Source organism: Pinus tabuliformis, chromosome X, assembly GCF_031772625.1.
Source record: "Pinus tabuliformis cultivar Carrire ecotype Pingquan chromosome X, CPIR1, whole genome shotgun sequence".
NCBI classification, from domain to species: Eukaryota; Viridiplantae; Streptophyta; class Pinopsida; order Pinales; family Pinaceae; genus Pinus; species Pinus tabuliformis.
The window spans coordinates 1,247,243,377-1,247,261,658 of NC_142308.1; the positions used below are offsets into that span (position 1 = coordinate 1,247,243,377).

The following is an 18,282-nucleotide window of genomic DNA, read 5'->3' on the forward strand; positions in this document are numbered from 1 at the left end:
GTGGTTCCAGCCTCATTGGATTTCATATGGAGAAAGTAGAATTTTAGATTTCATTCAAAATCCAGCAGACTTATCATTTTTTCAGGGTTTTAGGATTGGAGGATTGCAATGTTTCCATTGAATTTTGTCATGTATTAGGGTATGGAACTCGTATTTAATCAAGAGCACCAATCCCTCTGTGTACCTTGATGTTAGTGACATTGGTTGTTGAACTCCTCTGGGATTCGCTCTCAAACCTGGAGCTTCTGAAAATGTCGCTTCTGCTCCCGTTTTTGCTCTCGCTCCCCACTTCCGCTCCTGCTCCCAAGTAACACTGAGCTAGATGATGTTGGCAACTCTAGCAGTAGCTAGTACTGGTCATTGATGGGGCCCCTTGTCTGACTCTGATGATGATGATCCAGAGATTGGTCGAGATGATCTTGGCTCCTCTGGCAGTAGCTACTAGCCTCCTTGGTTATTTGTATTTTGTTTTGACTCTTGAGTCTTTGATCATGTATGACAGACTACAGTTGACTATGTATTTACTATTGCCATTAGGTACCACCGTACCATTTTGATATAATGGATTGGTTCATGAGCCTACTTTGATCATATGTTGTCTTCCACGTATATTATAATGTTGTGTGTTTGGAAACTTGAATGAAAATCTTTAAAATTATGTTTAAAATATTTAAAATTATGTTTTTTTATAAAAAAAATAAATATTTAATGTATTTTTTACAACGACCGAGTCATTGAAATCGAGCCGGCCGAGTCATTACCGAGTCGGAGTCCGAGTCGGAGTCGATCCTCGGCCGAGTCCGAGTCCGAGTCGGAGTCGATCCTCGGCCGAGTCCGAGTCCGAGTCCGAGTTGTAAAACATTGGTTTTTGCACCTATAGTTCGGGAGGATGTTGCGTCAGCCCCCATTATTCATGGAAAAAAGGGCTAGCGACATGATTATGGTGTAAACGACTCTAGAAGAGTCTATATTGTAACTCTAGTTAAGGGTTGATGTAGTCAAACTTAATCACTAGTACGCTATCGGGCTGTGTTATAACTGGGCCACTAGGAGGAAAAGGCATTCCATTCTGCTTAGTAGATTAAATCCTATTTTAATTTAGGGTTGGAATGGAATAAGGATTATAATTGGATTAAGGAAGACTAAGAGTAATTAAAGGATTAAATATAGAATTTAAAGGATTAGAAATTAAATTAGATTAGGAAAAAAGGGGGAGAAAAGGGATGGAAACCAATGAGGGAGAAAACAAGGGAACAAGGAGGGTCAGTTGGAAGGAATCGGGGTAGTGTGGGAATTTTTGACATCAGGGTTAGGGGAATTTGATTTAGAAGACAAAAAATGGATAATGGGCTTCCAAGATTGGCTTAATTGATATCTGTTTCCTCAATTAAAGTTATTAGGGTGCTTTTCGATTTCAGGAGCTTCCGTATAAGGATTATAATTGGATTAAGGGAGACTAAGAGTAATTAAAGGATTAAATAAAGAATTTAAAGAATTAGAAATTAAATTAATTTAGGAAAAGAGGAGGAGAAAAAGGAAGGAACAAGGAGGGTCAGTTGGAAGGATTCGGGGGTGTGTGGGGATTTTTGACATCAGGTTTAGGGGAATTTGATTTATAAGACAAAAAATGGATAATGGGCTTCTAAGATTGGCCTAATTGATATCTGGCTTCTCAATTAAAGTTATTAGGGTTCTTTTTGACTTCAAGAGCTTCCTTAATGATGTATTTATATTTATGATTCATTTTATACATATGTTGAATTTAAAATAATATCATATATATATATATTATTGTTGTCCCCAACTTGCCATTCCTTGGAAAATTTGGGCTGCGCTCTAGCTGTACTGGAAACTTGTCCCTCCCATCCCTGCCGTCCCTTAGTCCCTTGGAAAATTTGGGGGTGTGCTCTATCCATACTGGAAACTCATCCCCCAGTCCCGCCGCCCCTCCTTCCCCAAAGGCAGTGCAACATAGAGTTACAAGTGTTTGTTTCTTTCTGAGTTTGCACTTTTAACACTTGGAGCATGTGTCAATGACAAGATTATACCCACAAACTTTTGGAGTGTCAATTGAATGACGGGTAAATGAGGTTATAGTTATAAGCATTGCAAAGCTTCTAACATAAAATTAATGTAGAGTGATAACTTATGGTCATAAGCATTGTAAAGCTGCTAACCATGTAATGGAATATGAGAATGTTTCACATGTAGTGGCTAAAACAATGAGTAGTTCCTCTGAAGTATTGTTGTAAGTAGTTACATCGAATGATAGTCTCTACAAGTTCCAATTTTTTAATGTGCCTATTTGATTGAGAAGCACATGGTGCCCAAATATATATTTAACCTTCTAAGTTTTTCTTTAATGAAGAAAAAGGATTGCTTTATAGCATTGTTTTAAAAAACGACTGAGTCAATTCTAAATCGGTCGAGTCAAATTGAGCCAATGCCTAGCTAGGTCGGCTTAGTGGCCGAAACGAAACCGTTGGCCGGGTTATTACCGAGCCAGTGATTGACTCGGTCGACTCGGCTCTTTGACAAAAATCCTGAAGCACATTTGTCAAAAGTTGTTCCGCCTCCTACATATCAATGGTTGGTTGTTGTTTATTGCATATTTATAGCCCTAAAGTAATCTATCATTGTGAGAAAGTTTTGAAAATTACAAGGCCGAAGTATGGTTATCCTAATGGCATGAATTAGAAAACTAAAACAATGCATTGAGCGATACAATGTTTTTAAAAAGGCAAATGTTCTGGCAATGGACTAATAAATACATATTTACCTCTTATTGTTCTGGAGCTTGACCATAATTAAATCAAGGGTTTTGAGACTTCATTAGGGGCAGAGAATTGGTATTATTGTTGTTGTAGTCTAGTGATTGTCCTGGCATTACTGGCTAAGTATGAAATTTGTATTGGACAGTGAAATGGGTGCCATTTTCATATAATGGATATATTCATGAGCGTACTTTGATCATATGTTGTCTTCTCTCTGTATTCTAAAGCTTTGTGTTTGGAAACATGAATGAAAATCTTTAAAATTATGTTTTTTATTAAAAAAAATATTTAATGTATTTTTTACAACAACCAAGTCATTGAAATCAAATCTATATTCTAAAGCTTTTTGTTTGGAAACATGAATGAGAATCTTTAAAATTATGTATTTTATAAAAAAATAAATATTTAATGTATTTTTACAACGGCCGAGTCATTGAAATCAAATCAAACCGGCCGAGTCGATACCGAGTCGGAGTCGGGGCCGACCCTCGGCCGTTTCCGAACCGGAGTCGGAGTTTTAAAACATTGCTTTATAGATAAAATCTTAGTCACTGGGTTCAGCAGATTTCAAGCTTGAAATTTGAAATTCACTGAACTAACACAATTGAAATTAACACTGAATTTGAATTTTGAGTTGAACTTGAGGCTGGATGTTAAGTTGAACTTGAAGCCAAACCTAAACTTCTAAATTTTTTAACAAGATATTATATTTATGATTATATTTTTCATGTCGGCATCCAATTTTCATTTTTATCATATATGTTTAATTTTATAATTCGAGTAAATCTAAATTTGAATATTTTGAATTATATAGTTTGTTGTATTTAATGCTGAATTTTATTACATATTTTGTATTGCTGAATCTTTGCCAAACCTCATGGTTACTGAACTTGAACAGGAACTTGAATCAGGTGACTAAGAATAGAATTGATATTACATAGATCTTGCAAGGCAACCTGAAAAATCCATATGTCAAGCAGGCAAATTATACAAAACTATTTCTCACCTATTTTCCTACCATCTCCTTACAACAAAATTTTTCCCTACCTTCATCCATCTATCGACAGCTGAAAACCATACCTCAATTTTTTTTTTCAAAAGCAGAGTTGCCCTTTGGCCTCATATTTTTGCCTGCTACTAATCTGACCTATTCCACAGGATGGTTCGACAATTTGAAATTACCCAAGGTAGGAATTCTGTCCAATACTCTATGAAGTCCCTCTTTCGACCTTCCGTTATAACCTAATGCCCTGATTCCATGCATGAAATCAATTGTCTTTTGCTTCAACCACATCCATCTTTACCAATAACTTTCCAATATTATGCCTGGCTTCTTCAGATCGCCTATTGCACTGCTCTAATTTTTCCTATTGTCTGCTGCATCTTCAAGATATTGTCGGTATATTGCCTCGTGAAGGAGACCCGCTGTTATGACATACATGTGGAGTTCCATTGTTGGCAGTCCCTGCTAAAATTGCCTTGACCCCCTCTCATTTCTTTTGATAGTTTGAAACTTGAAAACATTCTTCTATGTTTTAGACTAAGTTACTGAGATCTGTATGCGGATCCGAATACGGATGCGTCAGGTTTTTGAAAAGCCAGGTTCAGGATATGGCAAGAAAACAACAGGTTATATGTATATATACACCGGAAAATGACTGCAATACTCATGGCTACTAGCCTTGACTTCTGTTGAAACAATCTATAGGCAAAGCCTGACCACTTGAAGATCCTGACATGTAGTTGCATAATTATCTATTGACAAAACTTGACCACCTGAAATAACTAAGGGGGTTAAACATCTAATCCTGCCACATATAATAATAATATATTAAATTTTGTAAATGTATATGAAGGTATAAGTTTTAGTCAATTATCTATGGACAAAACTTGACCACCTGAAATAACTAAGGACAAAACTTGACCACCTGAAATAACTAATGGGCTAAAATAAAATAAATTTTAGCCCCTTGGACGTTTAAAATAATTTTCTTTTCTTTCTTTTTCTAATCCTGCCACATACTAATAATAATAATATATTAAATTTGGTAAATATATATGAAAGCAATAAGTTTTAGTTCATTCTTTAATCTGTTAGTTATAAATTAGAGTATAAATAATGTCAATATAAAACTTATGTATGAGGACAAGTTTATAAAGTTTAATTCATAATTATACACTTCAAGAACCGTATATATATAACCTTTTCATATATTATAAATATATATGGTATATGGTATAGTTATAGCTATCGCCTGTTGTTGTCGGGGCAATCTTGCTCATTCTACCTATCATGGTTATCCCATTTTTAATCCAGTAATTGGGGTTCCCCGCTCACTTCGCTCAATCTATCGTTTCACCTTTTAAGGATCGAGGACGATGCGGGGTTCAATGATCAATCCCCCTGGCTTGGCAGGTCAATGCTCTAACTGAGCTATTTCCCTTTTCTCAAAAATTGCGAACTGAAATAGTCCATTTATTCACCAGCCTGATTGCACTGCCTGTTCATAGTCTTCATACTAGTATAGAGACCACCGAGTCTGGAGACCACCTGGGATGCAGTTATGGGCACTAGAGTCTTCAGACCATCACTTCCTGTCTTTAGTTTAGACCATCCACTTTTCTCTCACTCCAGCAAGCTCCCGTCGTAGACAGTGCATTTGTGTACATCTGCTCTAACCTGCACTGTTTACAATGAAAATTTGAAGATGGGTTCTGTCTAAATTTAACCACAAAAGTTACAGAATTACCTCTAAAAATTAGTCCATCATCCCTTATTATGAGTTTCACAACAACTCCAAAGATATTTATAAACCTTTATGATAATAGGGTTACCATTTAACCCTTTTCATGACCTAGTCACTGCACATTACTAAAATATAATAATCTCAATATGTCAATCGCATTTCATAGTCCCATACTGAAGGTTGACAATATTAATCTTCAAGGGGCCTAATCTATCCCCTTCCCTAGCCATTTAATCTGCAATTGTGTTTAAATTCCTTCTAATATATTTATGTAAAAGTTGCATTCCTCATTATAGTCTTGAAGCTTCCTATTGTTCATACTCCAGTCCTATTCAGAAGATAAGAGTCAACATTAAATATTCTAGGGTCAAGAGCTTGTTAGTTTACAAGCCTTGTACAAGTGAAGACCTGGAACGAGCTACAATCTTTAATTTCATTTTAGTAGTGTCACCTGTTTATAATGCATAATTGAGAATCAATCTGCCTTCATCATGTTCAGTCACCACTCCGTTAGCATTTCCTGGATTTTCTTTTGCACTAATTGGACTTGCATTGGATTGTACTCGAGTGCTACTGTGGTCATTCATTGGACATTAATACAGGTATCTTATATTCAACAGCCTCATCAAATTTCATCACAGCAATTTTTATCATTTCTTATCTAATCAATTAAATTGACATTAATATTCTCGGGAGCTTGTTGTGGCCATAGTCCTAACTTGTGTCCCGTCATGGACATTGGCACCCAATTTTGCCAATTTATCATCTACACATATTAGCTGTGCACTTGACATGAGTACATTGCATTACCAGGACACTGTATTACCATTGCATATAGTAAAATTTATTTCTAAGAAAAAAATGTTAGTTTCAACTTGATTGATCTTTGGACAGGCTTCAATGAGAGGTGTTTAATGTTTCCACCTTGATATATATATTCATATGTTGAATGTCTCAATTTTTGCTGTCCCATCATGCATTGTTCGTCTTTTGTGGACATCAGTAGGTTTTGTCTTGTATAATTCTTCATTTTTGGTTGTTTTTGGACATCAGTAGAATATATTTGTTGATTTTCTAATTATATTACCTCATGCTATCTTATATTGTTGGCTTCCGTCACTGGGTGCTCGACTGATTGGTAAAGTTGGGGTGGTGATATTTCAAATTTGCCTCACTAGGGTTGAATTCCTCTACCCCCCCACTCCCCCATAGATGTAACATGTTTAGTCCTGTGAAAGAGTGGGGCCTAATTGCTGCTTAAGTGGGCTGGGCATGGTGTTTTCCATAAAGTGGTAAATGGTATCCCCGGTCATGGTCAGGTGCTGGGCGTTCGACCATTAAAGTTCAGAGGAAGCATCTCTAATAGGTTAATTTCTTATATTGTTGTTTCCTCTGAGGGGAGCATTTTTTTTTTGGTTTAATGTTCGGTAGTTTGTGTAGCTGCGTAATATTTGTATATAGTGTGCAGAATGTAGATAGGATATTGTTAGACAATTAGTGAATGAGTCAACAACATGAATAGGATCCCAGATTTCCAACTGGTAGCAGGGTTGTTTCAAAAACCTTGAATGAGTGCTACTATCCCAATTCTCGAAGGAATACGTGTTTTGGCTGGTTTGGAGGGAATGGCAGGCTGCAGCAGCTTAATTATTTTCCATTTTGATTGGAAAACTTTAATGGATGAGATAATGTTTTTTCATATTGATATAGTGCTTTTGAATGCATTGATAGTGGTAGGAACTTCAAATTACGACCCCAAAGAACTAGCCGGAAAGATGATACATTTGGATTTTCTACCATAGAACTCTGCTAGAAAATCCGAGTCATTTTCATCTTTTTAGGAATGGGAATTGTCTGTTGGAAAAGGTTTTTACTAATCACCACTCGGGGTTGGAGAGGACGGTGGGGGAACTCTCACTGTTGGATTTAGAGACGTCTAATTGCAATAATTAAATTGGACATACGTGCATCATGATTATGATGTCAATTACTGTCAATAAGATTACATTCATATGCCAAATAATGTGATTAATTAAGTAGTGGCATTAAACGTATTTAAAAATAAGGATTTGGATTCAAATACATGTAGATTAATGTTAATCAATTATGATTGTTAATGGACCAATTATAGTTGATTAAAATAAATAGCAATATTAAATTTGCGCTGAATAAGGAAATCAAAATCTGATTGATTGATTGATTGATTGATTGATTTCAATCAATCTGAAATTTCAGACTGACTTGTTTCAGCTAAATTTTAGGCTGCCCTAGGATTGGGGTTTTGCAGTGCTATAAAAGGGCTGAGTCTCCAAGGCTTGCAATCAACTCATAAAGATTGTCTGCTCCATTGAAGACTGGAAGGATTGCAAGCTCTTGGAAGGATTCAAGAGCCAACAACTCAAGCAAAGACCAGGAGCATTTGAGCATGGAAAGTAAGTTCCGCTGTGCATTATTTTTTAATTTCTTACAAAGGAGTAGATCTTGGTTAAGAGTTTAAAGTAATTAGGAAAACTCTCAAGTTAAATCTAACAATTGGTATCAGAGCTCCCTTATGTAAGAATCCATGCTTGAATTTTTTAAGATTAACTGATTTTGTTTCGTATGAGAAGTTGTGAACTCTTATTTGCAGTGGGTTTCCTTTTTCCTTATCCATTAACACTGCGCTTTTGGCTTTCCTTGAAGAAAAAAAAAAAAAAAGGGGATTTCTAGGGCACTGGGCGAATATTTAAAAATTACAAGATTTTTTTGCTTTTATAGTAAAAAGAGAAATCGTTACTATGCGAGTATCATTTGTTTCCTATTTGACATGATAAGGAGAGAGTGACTTATTAATTTAGCAGCATGTATATTGAGTCACTTTTAAATTGGAACCCGTGACTTTGGAAGCATCTAATGCATGTAATTGAGACCTACTGAATTGAACTTTAATTTGCTGCCGTCTTCTGAATTTTTAAATTAATTGCCTCATCAAACAAAACCTTCTAGAACGTGGCAGACTCACCCATGGTTGAAGCCTCATTGACAATAATTTTTATTTTTTTTTCCTGCTGTACTCTATCAGTCCGTCTCTATTTAATGAGTGAATGTCAATAGGCCGTATTATTGTTTCTTTAATTTATTAATCACTGGGCACTGGTCATGCCCGGGATCCGGGATCATGCTGTTGGAGTCCTACTCAACGCCATTTACTTAGTAGATTCGATTGCTTTTTCCAAGCGATTGACTGTTTTGGTTTCTACGAACTATAATTTTTGTTAATAATTTTACCAATACAAATCGATATTAGTAAGGAGTGATTTTATGTTCTGAAAGGCCTATATATCTCTCTAGTTTGCTGGATGAAGTTCTACATTTATACCATATCTGTATGCAGAAAGAAAGTAATTGCAGGCCAGATTAGTATTTCATAGTGAGCATTGGTATTTTCTCATTGCCTTTATGGATCACTTACTAAGATTCATTTTTCACGGTCACGCTGATCATTAGCGGGTGGAGCAACCCCAAAACATTGTAATGCATGATTCCTGTGGATCTCTTGAAAAGGTATATTTCCATCTTTTACTCTTTTAATGCAAAATAAGATGGGAGCCTGAAGGTAAGGGGTGAATTTTAATTTCGTGTTGAGGAATCACAGATGAAGACATAAACAACCAATGCATTCAAATTACAACCATTGTTTGATTAAAGTTTAAACCATGCATTGGAACTTCTTAAAAGTCCAAAATGAAGAAATGATTCCTCTTGTTTGGGTTTGTAAAGAAAATGTAGGAATGCGTGATTATTATGGTGGATACTAATGGTTCCCAGTCTGTGATTGTCCTTTCAACATGGATGATCAAATTGAAGTGATTTTGTGTCTGCACGTATCCCATCATTTATGCATTCCGTGCATCAAGAAATATGTGTTTAATGCAGACTATAAAACTTTCAAATTACAGGACTAAAACATTTCTTTCTATTTTCATCGTCAATTTATACGCTGTAACAAATGTATAATTTTTATGGAATCTCAACGTACACGGAGTCAATGGGACATTCCGTTGCCTAAAATTTCTCTAGCTCAACTGATATAAGAGGGAACCGTTCATAAGATCTAGTTTAATATAAATTTAGCAGTATTAATATTTCAAAACAATATTTAGCAGTATTAAATTTAGCAGTTTTTTGAATATTTTTCTTTAGAATTGGCTTTATTGGAATATATTGTTTTGGAATATATTGTTATTGGAATATATTGTTTTGGAATATAAATTTAGCAGTATTAATATCTTATGAAGGAACTGCTCATAAGATCTAGTTTACTATAAATTTAGCAGTATTAATATCCATGTTAAAGAGATTTGGTTAAGATCTAGTATGTGATCGTTTTCTGTTAGAACTTCTTAGCTATGAACAAAATGATATTGCTTGGCTAAAGTAGGTAAAATGAGCATACCTTTGCCTCCAGAAATAAGCATAATTTTGGAATCTAACTAAAGACAGTTTTTTGGTATACATGTGTTGTTTTCGCATGAGTCAAGCATTGATGTTCGCAAACGAACCGCTCTCTGTAAGACGATTGCAAGGATGACTCATGACAAGATGAACTAACGTGCTGGCAATGGACGTGGGTGTTAGCTTTCCCAAAGGAGGGTTGGCGCCTGCTAAGTTGTTTGGTGCATAAGGGTTGCCTGAATGTAATGATTGCACCCAAAGGTGTTTCATTACTGAATGGTGTTTTGGCTAAAGTTTTAATTGAGCAAATAGTTTTACACATGCCTTTAGATAGATTTTAGAATTATGATTAAATCGTGACGCATCGTATCTAAAATATTTCCTTGTTCTTGAATTTTTTCAGATCCAAACATAATGTTAAGTCTAAGTCAGATTAAGCCCCTCATGGGGAACAATTTCAAACAGTGGGAGGAAAAGCTGAAATTAGTCTTAGGGATCATGCAATTAGACACAGCATTGAGATTTGATCGCCCCAAGCCTAATAAAGAGAGTGAGGTAACTCCTCAAGAGAAGGCTGATATTGCTAGATGGGAGCATTCAGATCGCATGTGCATAATGGTGATGAAGCAAACGATCCATGGGACTTTTCGAGGCATTATACCTGATACAGAGACAGGCGCTATTGAATACCTTAAGGCCCTTGAAGAAAAATTCACAAAGAGTAAAAAGACTGATGTGAGTACACTCTTTGTGAAGTTGGCAACAATAAAATACAAGGGAAAAGAAGGGGTTAGAGAGCATGTTATTGAGATGACAAGACTTCAACGTGCCTTGAAAGGGCATAATTATGACATCTCTGATGAGGTTCTCATTGAGTTCATTTTTCTGTCTCTCCCGTCTAACTTTAGTCAATTCAAGATGACTTATAATTGTCAAAAAGAGACGTGGACATTACCTGAGTTTGAGGCTCGGTTGGTGCAGGAGGAAGAGAGACAGAAAATGACTAAGGGAGAAAGTGCTCATGTAGTAACATCTAATCCTAAGGGTAAAGGCAAGAAGCGCAAGTTTACTGCCAAGGAAAAGGGACCTACCAAGGTAGCTGCAAACAATGTCGCGCAGAAAAGCAAGAAGGAAGATACTTCTGTGAAAGCAGGAGAAAGGAACTGTTTTTTCTGCAAAGCGCCAGGACATACAAAGAAATTCTGCACCAACTATCATGCATGGTTGGCAAAGAAAGGTATGTCTCTTGCTTTGGTTTGTTCTGAAGTTAATTTAAGTTCTGTATCTAGATATACTTGGTGGATAGATTCAGGTGCAACGACTAACATTTGAGAGTTTGGGGGTGTCCATGTGAAGCTAGGCCTTATAAGCCAAGCAAAAGGAAACTGGACGAAAGAACCGTTAGTTGTTACTTTATAGGCTATTCTGAACGATCTAGGGGGTTCAAATTCTATAATCCAACAGAACATACAGTTTTCGAGTCAGGAAGTGCAAAATTTTTTGAGGATAATGAGTTAGTGGGGGGAGATATGACAAAAGATAGTATTTTTGAAGAAGAAGAGACGAATGCGAATGAGACTATGGACCAAAGTCCTAGTTTTGTTCAAATTCCGATTGCGTTTAGAAATACATCTTTTGACAATGTGCAAACTTCATCATCCCAAACAACTCAGTTAGAAACTCAACATGGAATAGAGAACACAAATGGACCTGAACCCAACCCAAACCCTCACATTGACATGACAAATGTTGATGGCCTAGGGCCTGTGGGAGAGTCAGAAGTTGGTAATGATGTTCTTCCTCCTGTTGAAGATCAAGTTGTAAATGAACCTCAAGAAAATCTAGAGCCTGTGCCAATTAGGAGATCTACTAGAGAGAAAAGATCTACAAAATCAAAGGATTATGCATATCTTCAAGAACATGAGTTTGACATTGGCATGTTTGAAAATGATCCTGTTAATATCAAACAAGCTGTGGAAAGCTCTAACTCTCAAATGTGGATTAATGCCATGAATGAAGAGATGAAATCTATGTATGACAATGACGTTTGGGATATCGTTCCGTTGCCTAAAGACAAGAAACCCGTTGGTTGCAAATGGATATTTAAGACTAAGCGGGATTCTAAAGGCAATGTTGAAAAATACAAGGCACGTCTTGTTGCGAAAGGTTTCACACAGAAAGAAGGCATTGATTATAAAGAGACTTTCTCTCCAGTTTCATCGAAAGACTCTTTAAGGATTATATTGGCGCTTGTAGCTCATTATGATTTAGAACTTCATCAGATGGATGTAAAGACGGCATTTCTCAATGGTGACATTGATGAAACGATCTATATGAAGCAGCCAGAAAACTTTGTATCAGGTGATGCAGGGTCTATGGTTTGCAGACTTAAGAAATCTATCTATGGGCTAAAACAAGCATCTTGACAATGGTATTATAAGTTTCACCAAGTTATTAGCTCATTTGGTTTTGAGTCTAACATAGTAGATGAATGTATATACCTTAAGTTCTGTGGGAGTAAATTTATTTTCTTGGTTTTATATGTAGATGACATATTGCTTGCCAGTAACGATAAAGACATGTTGCATCAAACTAAGAATTTTTTATTTAAGAACTTTGAAATGAAAGATCTTGGTGATGCATCATTTGTTCTAGGGATTGAAATACTTAGAGATAGATCTCAAGGTATTCTGAGGTTATCCCAGAGGAACTATATCGATAAGATTCTAACAAGATTTGGCATGCAAAACAGCAAACCAGGAGATACCCCTATATCAAAAGGAGATAAGTTTAGTCTGAAACAATGTCCCCAAACTGACTTAGATAAAAATCTCATGAAAGATATTCCCTATGCCTCAGCCGTGGGTAGCATCATGTATGCACAAGTATGCACGCGTCCGGATATTGCGTTCATTACCGGAATGCTAGGGAGATATTTGAGTAACCCAGGTATGGAACACTGGAAGGCAGCCAAGCGAGTGTTGAGATACCTAAAGAGAACAAGGGACTATATGCTCACGTATCGGAGATCGGAACAGCTCGAGGTCATTGGATACACCGATTCTGATTTTGGAGGATGTGTCGACAGCATGAAATCAACATCAGGATACATCTTCATGATGGCAGGTGGTGCTGTGTCATGGAAGAGCGCTAAACAGTCATTGGTAGCCTCCTCCACTATGGCAGCTGAATTTGTTGCATGTTTTGAAGCATCTAATCATGGCGTATGGCTGAAGAACTTCGTCACAAGTCTGAAAATTGTGGATTCTATTCAGAAACCACTCAAATTATTATGTGACAACAATTCAGCAGTGTTATACGCATCCAACAACCGAAGTTCGTCAAAGTCGAAGTACATTGACATTAAGTTTTTGGTTGTAAAAGAGAGAGTGCAGAATAATGAATTATGTATAAAACACATAGGTACAGACTCCATGATTGCGGATCCTCTTACTAAAGGATTACCACCCAAGAAGTTTCACCAACATGTTGCTTGTATGGGTGTAATATCTGTTTAGGATAATTAGAAAAATGTGGGAGTCTGAATATGTTTTAAGTTCTGTTTTTTGATGTTCTATGTAATGCAATTGTAAACAATTTTGATGATATATACAAGTTGCATTCAGTTTCAGTTTCATTATTTCTTTCTTTAAAGTTTAAATTTTTTGGCCTCATACAGTAAAGTAAAGGTGACTCAATTAGAAATAGGCACGTCTAATCACACTTGCGTGTAATTTCTAAACTATATGTCCAAATCAGATTCATGTCATTCAGTTATGTTGGCAGCGTGATTTATGTCAGTTTAGTTGCGAATAAATGTGACAAATGCCGCTTAAGTCCTTTGTTAGCATAATTGATGGACGGAATTGTTTAAGAAATACGATAAGTAAAGACAGAAAAGTTGCATGCAATAAAGTTAAGGACATATAATCAAAAGGTTGCACTTGTCCATGTGGGAGATTGTTGGATTTAGAGACGTCTAATTGCAATAATTAAATTGGACATACGTGCATCATGATTATGATGTCAATTACTGTCAATAAGATTACATTCATATGCCAAATAATGTGATTAATTAAGTAGTGGCATTAAACGTATTTAAAAATAAGGATTTGGATTCAAATACATTTAGATTAATGTTAATCAATTATGATTGTTAATGGACCAATTATAGTTGATTAAAATAAATAGCAATATTAAATTTGAGCTGAATAAGGAAATCAAAATCTGATTGATTGATTGATTGATTTCAATCAATCTGAAATTTCAGACTGACTTGTTTCAGCTAAATTTTAGGCTGCCCTAGGATTGGGGTTTTGCAGTGCTATAAAAGGGCTGAGTCTCCAAGGCTTGCAATCAACTCATAAAGATTGTCTGCTCCATTGAAGACTGGAAGGATTGCAAGCTCTTGGAAGGATTCAAGAGCCAACAACTCAAGCAAAGACCAGGAGCATTTGAGCATGGAAAGTAAGTTCCGCTGTGCATTATTTTTTAATTTCTTACAAAGGAGTAGATCTTGGTTAAGAGTTTAAAGTAATTAGGAAAACTCTCAAGTTAAATCTAACACTCACACCTCATTATGCTAGAGATAATTTGGTACTATATCCCACTTGTGGGGTACTGCTATCCGCCTCCTTTTATCTTTTTAGGAAAGGGAATTGTCTGTTTGAAAAGATTTCTACTAAGAACCACTCCGGGGAAAGACTCTCACACCTCAGCATGCTAGAGGGAGTTTGGTTCTATATCCCACTTGTGGGGTACTGCTATCTTTTTCCCTCAGAGAGCAGCTATATTCTGCTTCATCTATGTAAGTTTTTGGCACGTGTTCTGCTTAATTATGACATATTTCTGTAATATTGCAAAATTTGAGTGTTCCGAGTCTTGAACATTTTCATTTTCCTAGGCATTTCAGATTCATAGATGGCCTTATTTTCCATTGCCCTACTGAAGAATCCAACTATTTTCCTGAACTTTGCAGCAGGCAGCATTGCACTTGTATGGCCTTTTCGAATATACTGTGCTCCACTGGCTAATGGAAATTTCTTCCTCTAGCATGTTAAAATTTCCCTCACCGTGACATATTTTTTCCTGTTCAAGAAATGACCTGCTGATCTTTATGAGCACTGAGAACTGAAATGCCAAGCTGCTAATCAACGCTTGGGTTTCTGCTTGTGCCCACCAATATGACTTTGTCTTGCACCGAAGGAAACAAAGTCTTGAATGGATTTCGCTTGGTTCTGGTGAGTAGTAAGGTGTGATTATTATTAACCAAGGATGAGTTGATGTTGAACATGTTAAGCTTGGCATAGATCAAAGTCTGGATGAGTCCAGGGACAAAAATGCAGCGAGGCAACGTGAAGAAGCCGGAGTATTGAGGTTGGATTATGGAAGACTGAATTCAGACCAGAGAAGCCAGAGTATTGAGGTTGGATTATGGAAGACTGAATTCAGACCAGAGTCGACTCAAGGACATGGATTTTAGATGGGACCAATATAACCCATTGTAGTTTGACTCGGCTAAGAGTTGCAAGTCTTGGCGAGTCTTGGCCGGGTGAATACTGGCCTAAGATCAACCCTTGAAACTCACCAGTGGCCGGACTCTTGGGAAACTCGCCTGCCATATTTTTTGTGCACAGAATTTACTATAATTTTTTTTTTGTTTTTTGTTTTGTTTTTGTTTTTGTATTTGCCGAGTCTTTGTAGAGTCTTTCCCAAGTCGACGAGTCTTGTTGAGTCCATTCACACGAATCTTTGCCGAGTACAAGTCTGAAAACATTGATAAAACCCATAGCCAATGTAACATTGGACGAAAAAAGAGACCAATACCCATTCACACAATGAAACGGATTCTTAGTGGTTAATGCTAGATGTCACGAGCAGTGATGGCAATGAATGGGAATGAAGAAAAAACCAATACCCATTATCAAGATGAAAGGTATTTTGGTCATGGTTGTGGTGAATGTTAGATGTTGTGAGCAGTGAATGAGCAATGTGTTGGCAATGGATGAGCATGATCTGGGTTGATGGGAAAAAAACTCATAGTTTGAAATAAAATTAGCTCAATGCATTTCATCGGTGTGTTAATGGCTTGATTATCTGTTCCGAGTTTCAGATGCTCTTTGAGCCCATGTTTAGCACACTTAAACATCCTGAAATTGAGGATACTGCAGAAACTGATACAATAGGAGGTTTTAATAAACAGACCACATTGGGGCTAAAGATAAACCATTGAAGTGCACTACCTGCTTGAATGGTTATCAATTTCCGTGAGTCTGCAATTGCCTAATCGTCTAGCCCACAGTTTTCACACTGATTGAGGATTCATATATACGTACATTTCTATAAATATATAAAATATGAGCTAGACCAAATTTGTAGACACGCATCACAATAAAGTTCACAGATACTTACAGCTAGCCTGAGTAAACTAAGGTACGTAAGCAATCAAGCTCTACGACTTTGATTCTATGGGTAAGATTAATACGAACAGGACTTGCATTTGCTCTACATCCATGGATTTCTGTCTTGGTTCCCTCATTTAGTCATATCATATGATTTACTGGTTCCCGGTTCTATTTGAGTGGATCTTGTTTGTTGGTCCATTATACCTGTTTGTTAGCTACTTTTTGGGTAGCATTTATACTTTCTTTGCAGCTGTTTCTTTCGCAAAACAAACAAGCCACATTCTTTTCTAAGAAGGGCGGACTAACTTGTTCTGAATCTCTGATATGACATGTCTGTTTATAATTTTCTCATGCACTATTTTGAAGGTATGTGATGTGAAACTTGTGTTCTTCTGCAAGTGCTTATTTTCTTTTTCGTCAAAAAACATTTAAAGCTTTTTGGTGAGACTCTTTCTGAAATGTGAGTGAATGGATGCAGGCTTTAGTGTGCACGGTGGCAGCAGTAATTATTACACTGTCTTTAGTATTGTAGCGAAAGAGCAGTGTCAGCATTTCATCGGAAGGTATCATTTGAATCATTAAGTTAATGAAAACTCATCTGGACTTCAGTCATAGCATCATATGCTTATCTGGAACTATTCTCATCTTCTACAGACTGCAAGCATACATCTTCATTTTTTGTACCAAGAAGGTTTCATGAATAAGATATACAGGAACAACGCACGCGAGTGCGGTTCTGTCTATTCCGACTGTACATAAATATGTGGTTATATTAACCACTACTGTATATGGCAGAAAAATTGTGACAGTTCTCAATGATGGACACTTATCTTAAATTTAAGACTGACTGTTCTCAAGAAAGGTGGCGTGTGTGCGTTATTTTTTTATTTAATAAACTTTTGTATAGTAAATTGTGTATTCCTAGACTCTGATCCACCCGAAGGGTAAAGAGTTTAACATCTCGCAACATAAACTTATGCGCCTGTTTCTTGTGATGATTAGGTGGAGGCATTTATTATTATTTTTTATCGCAGTTCTACATGAAAGTGCGTCATTGTTTTTATCACAGTGAAATTTTATTGCAGCTCAGAGTCATATATCTGCCCTTGCTATGGGGCAAAGGGAAATTATTATGCAAATACAAGAGACATTAAAGATATATTTAACCTTCATTTTTTCAGGAACTGGCATAGAATCGCATAATCCATCTTTACACGAGATCAGCAAACCAAACAAAAAAGCAAAATTAGCAAAATTAGAAGAACTTGTGACCCTTGATTTATTAAGCAACCTCAATCAAAATAACTAAAATAAAAAACCGGCGGTGCAAAACCTTAATGTTTTGAATCTGTATCCACGTGCATATATAAGTTTTAATCTATATCCACATATATTATAATTATAAATATATAATGTTTTAACATATATCGATGTTTTTATTATAACTATATACATGTTATAGTCTATATCGATTTGTTTATTTTTGCATTGGGTTTTTAAATTTAATTATTATTTTGAGATGATATGGATTTAGCTTTATATAATATTTTAAAATATTAATAGAATTTTGTTAATAATAATCCTATATCAAAAAGTTAAGAATACTTATATTTCAATTTAATTAAAAAAATATTTATACTGTTATGGTTTTATGGTTTTTTTTGCTTATTAATAAGCTCGTCAAAATAACTAAAATAAAAAACCGGCGGTGCAAAACCTTAATGTTTTGAATCTGTAACCACGTGCATATATATGTTTTAATCTATATCCACATATATTATAATTATAAATATATACATGTTTTAACATATATCGATGTTTTTATTATAATTATATATATGTTTTAACCTATATCGATGTGTTTATTTTTGAGTTGGGTTTTTAAATTTAATTATTATTTTGAGATGATATGGATTTAGCTTT

At 35.9% G+C, this 18,282-nt stretch overlaps 1 protein-coding gene across 1 annotated transcript in view; it reads left to right on the forward strand.

The window, feature by feature from the left end:
* The window catches only part of LOC149144494 (uncharacterized), a 48,125-nt gene extending 30,745 nt beyond the window's left edge, over window positions 1–17,380 (forward strand). The window contains exon 5 of the mRNA XM_089449835.1: window positions 16,838–17,380. Within this exon, the coding sequence (XP_089305961.1) occupies window positions 16,838–16,891 (54 nt within the window). The 3' untranslated portion in view covers window positions 16,892–17,380. The remainder of the gene's footprint in view (window positions 1–16,837) is intronic.
* Window positions 17,381–18,282: the final 902 nt, after the last annotated feature.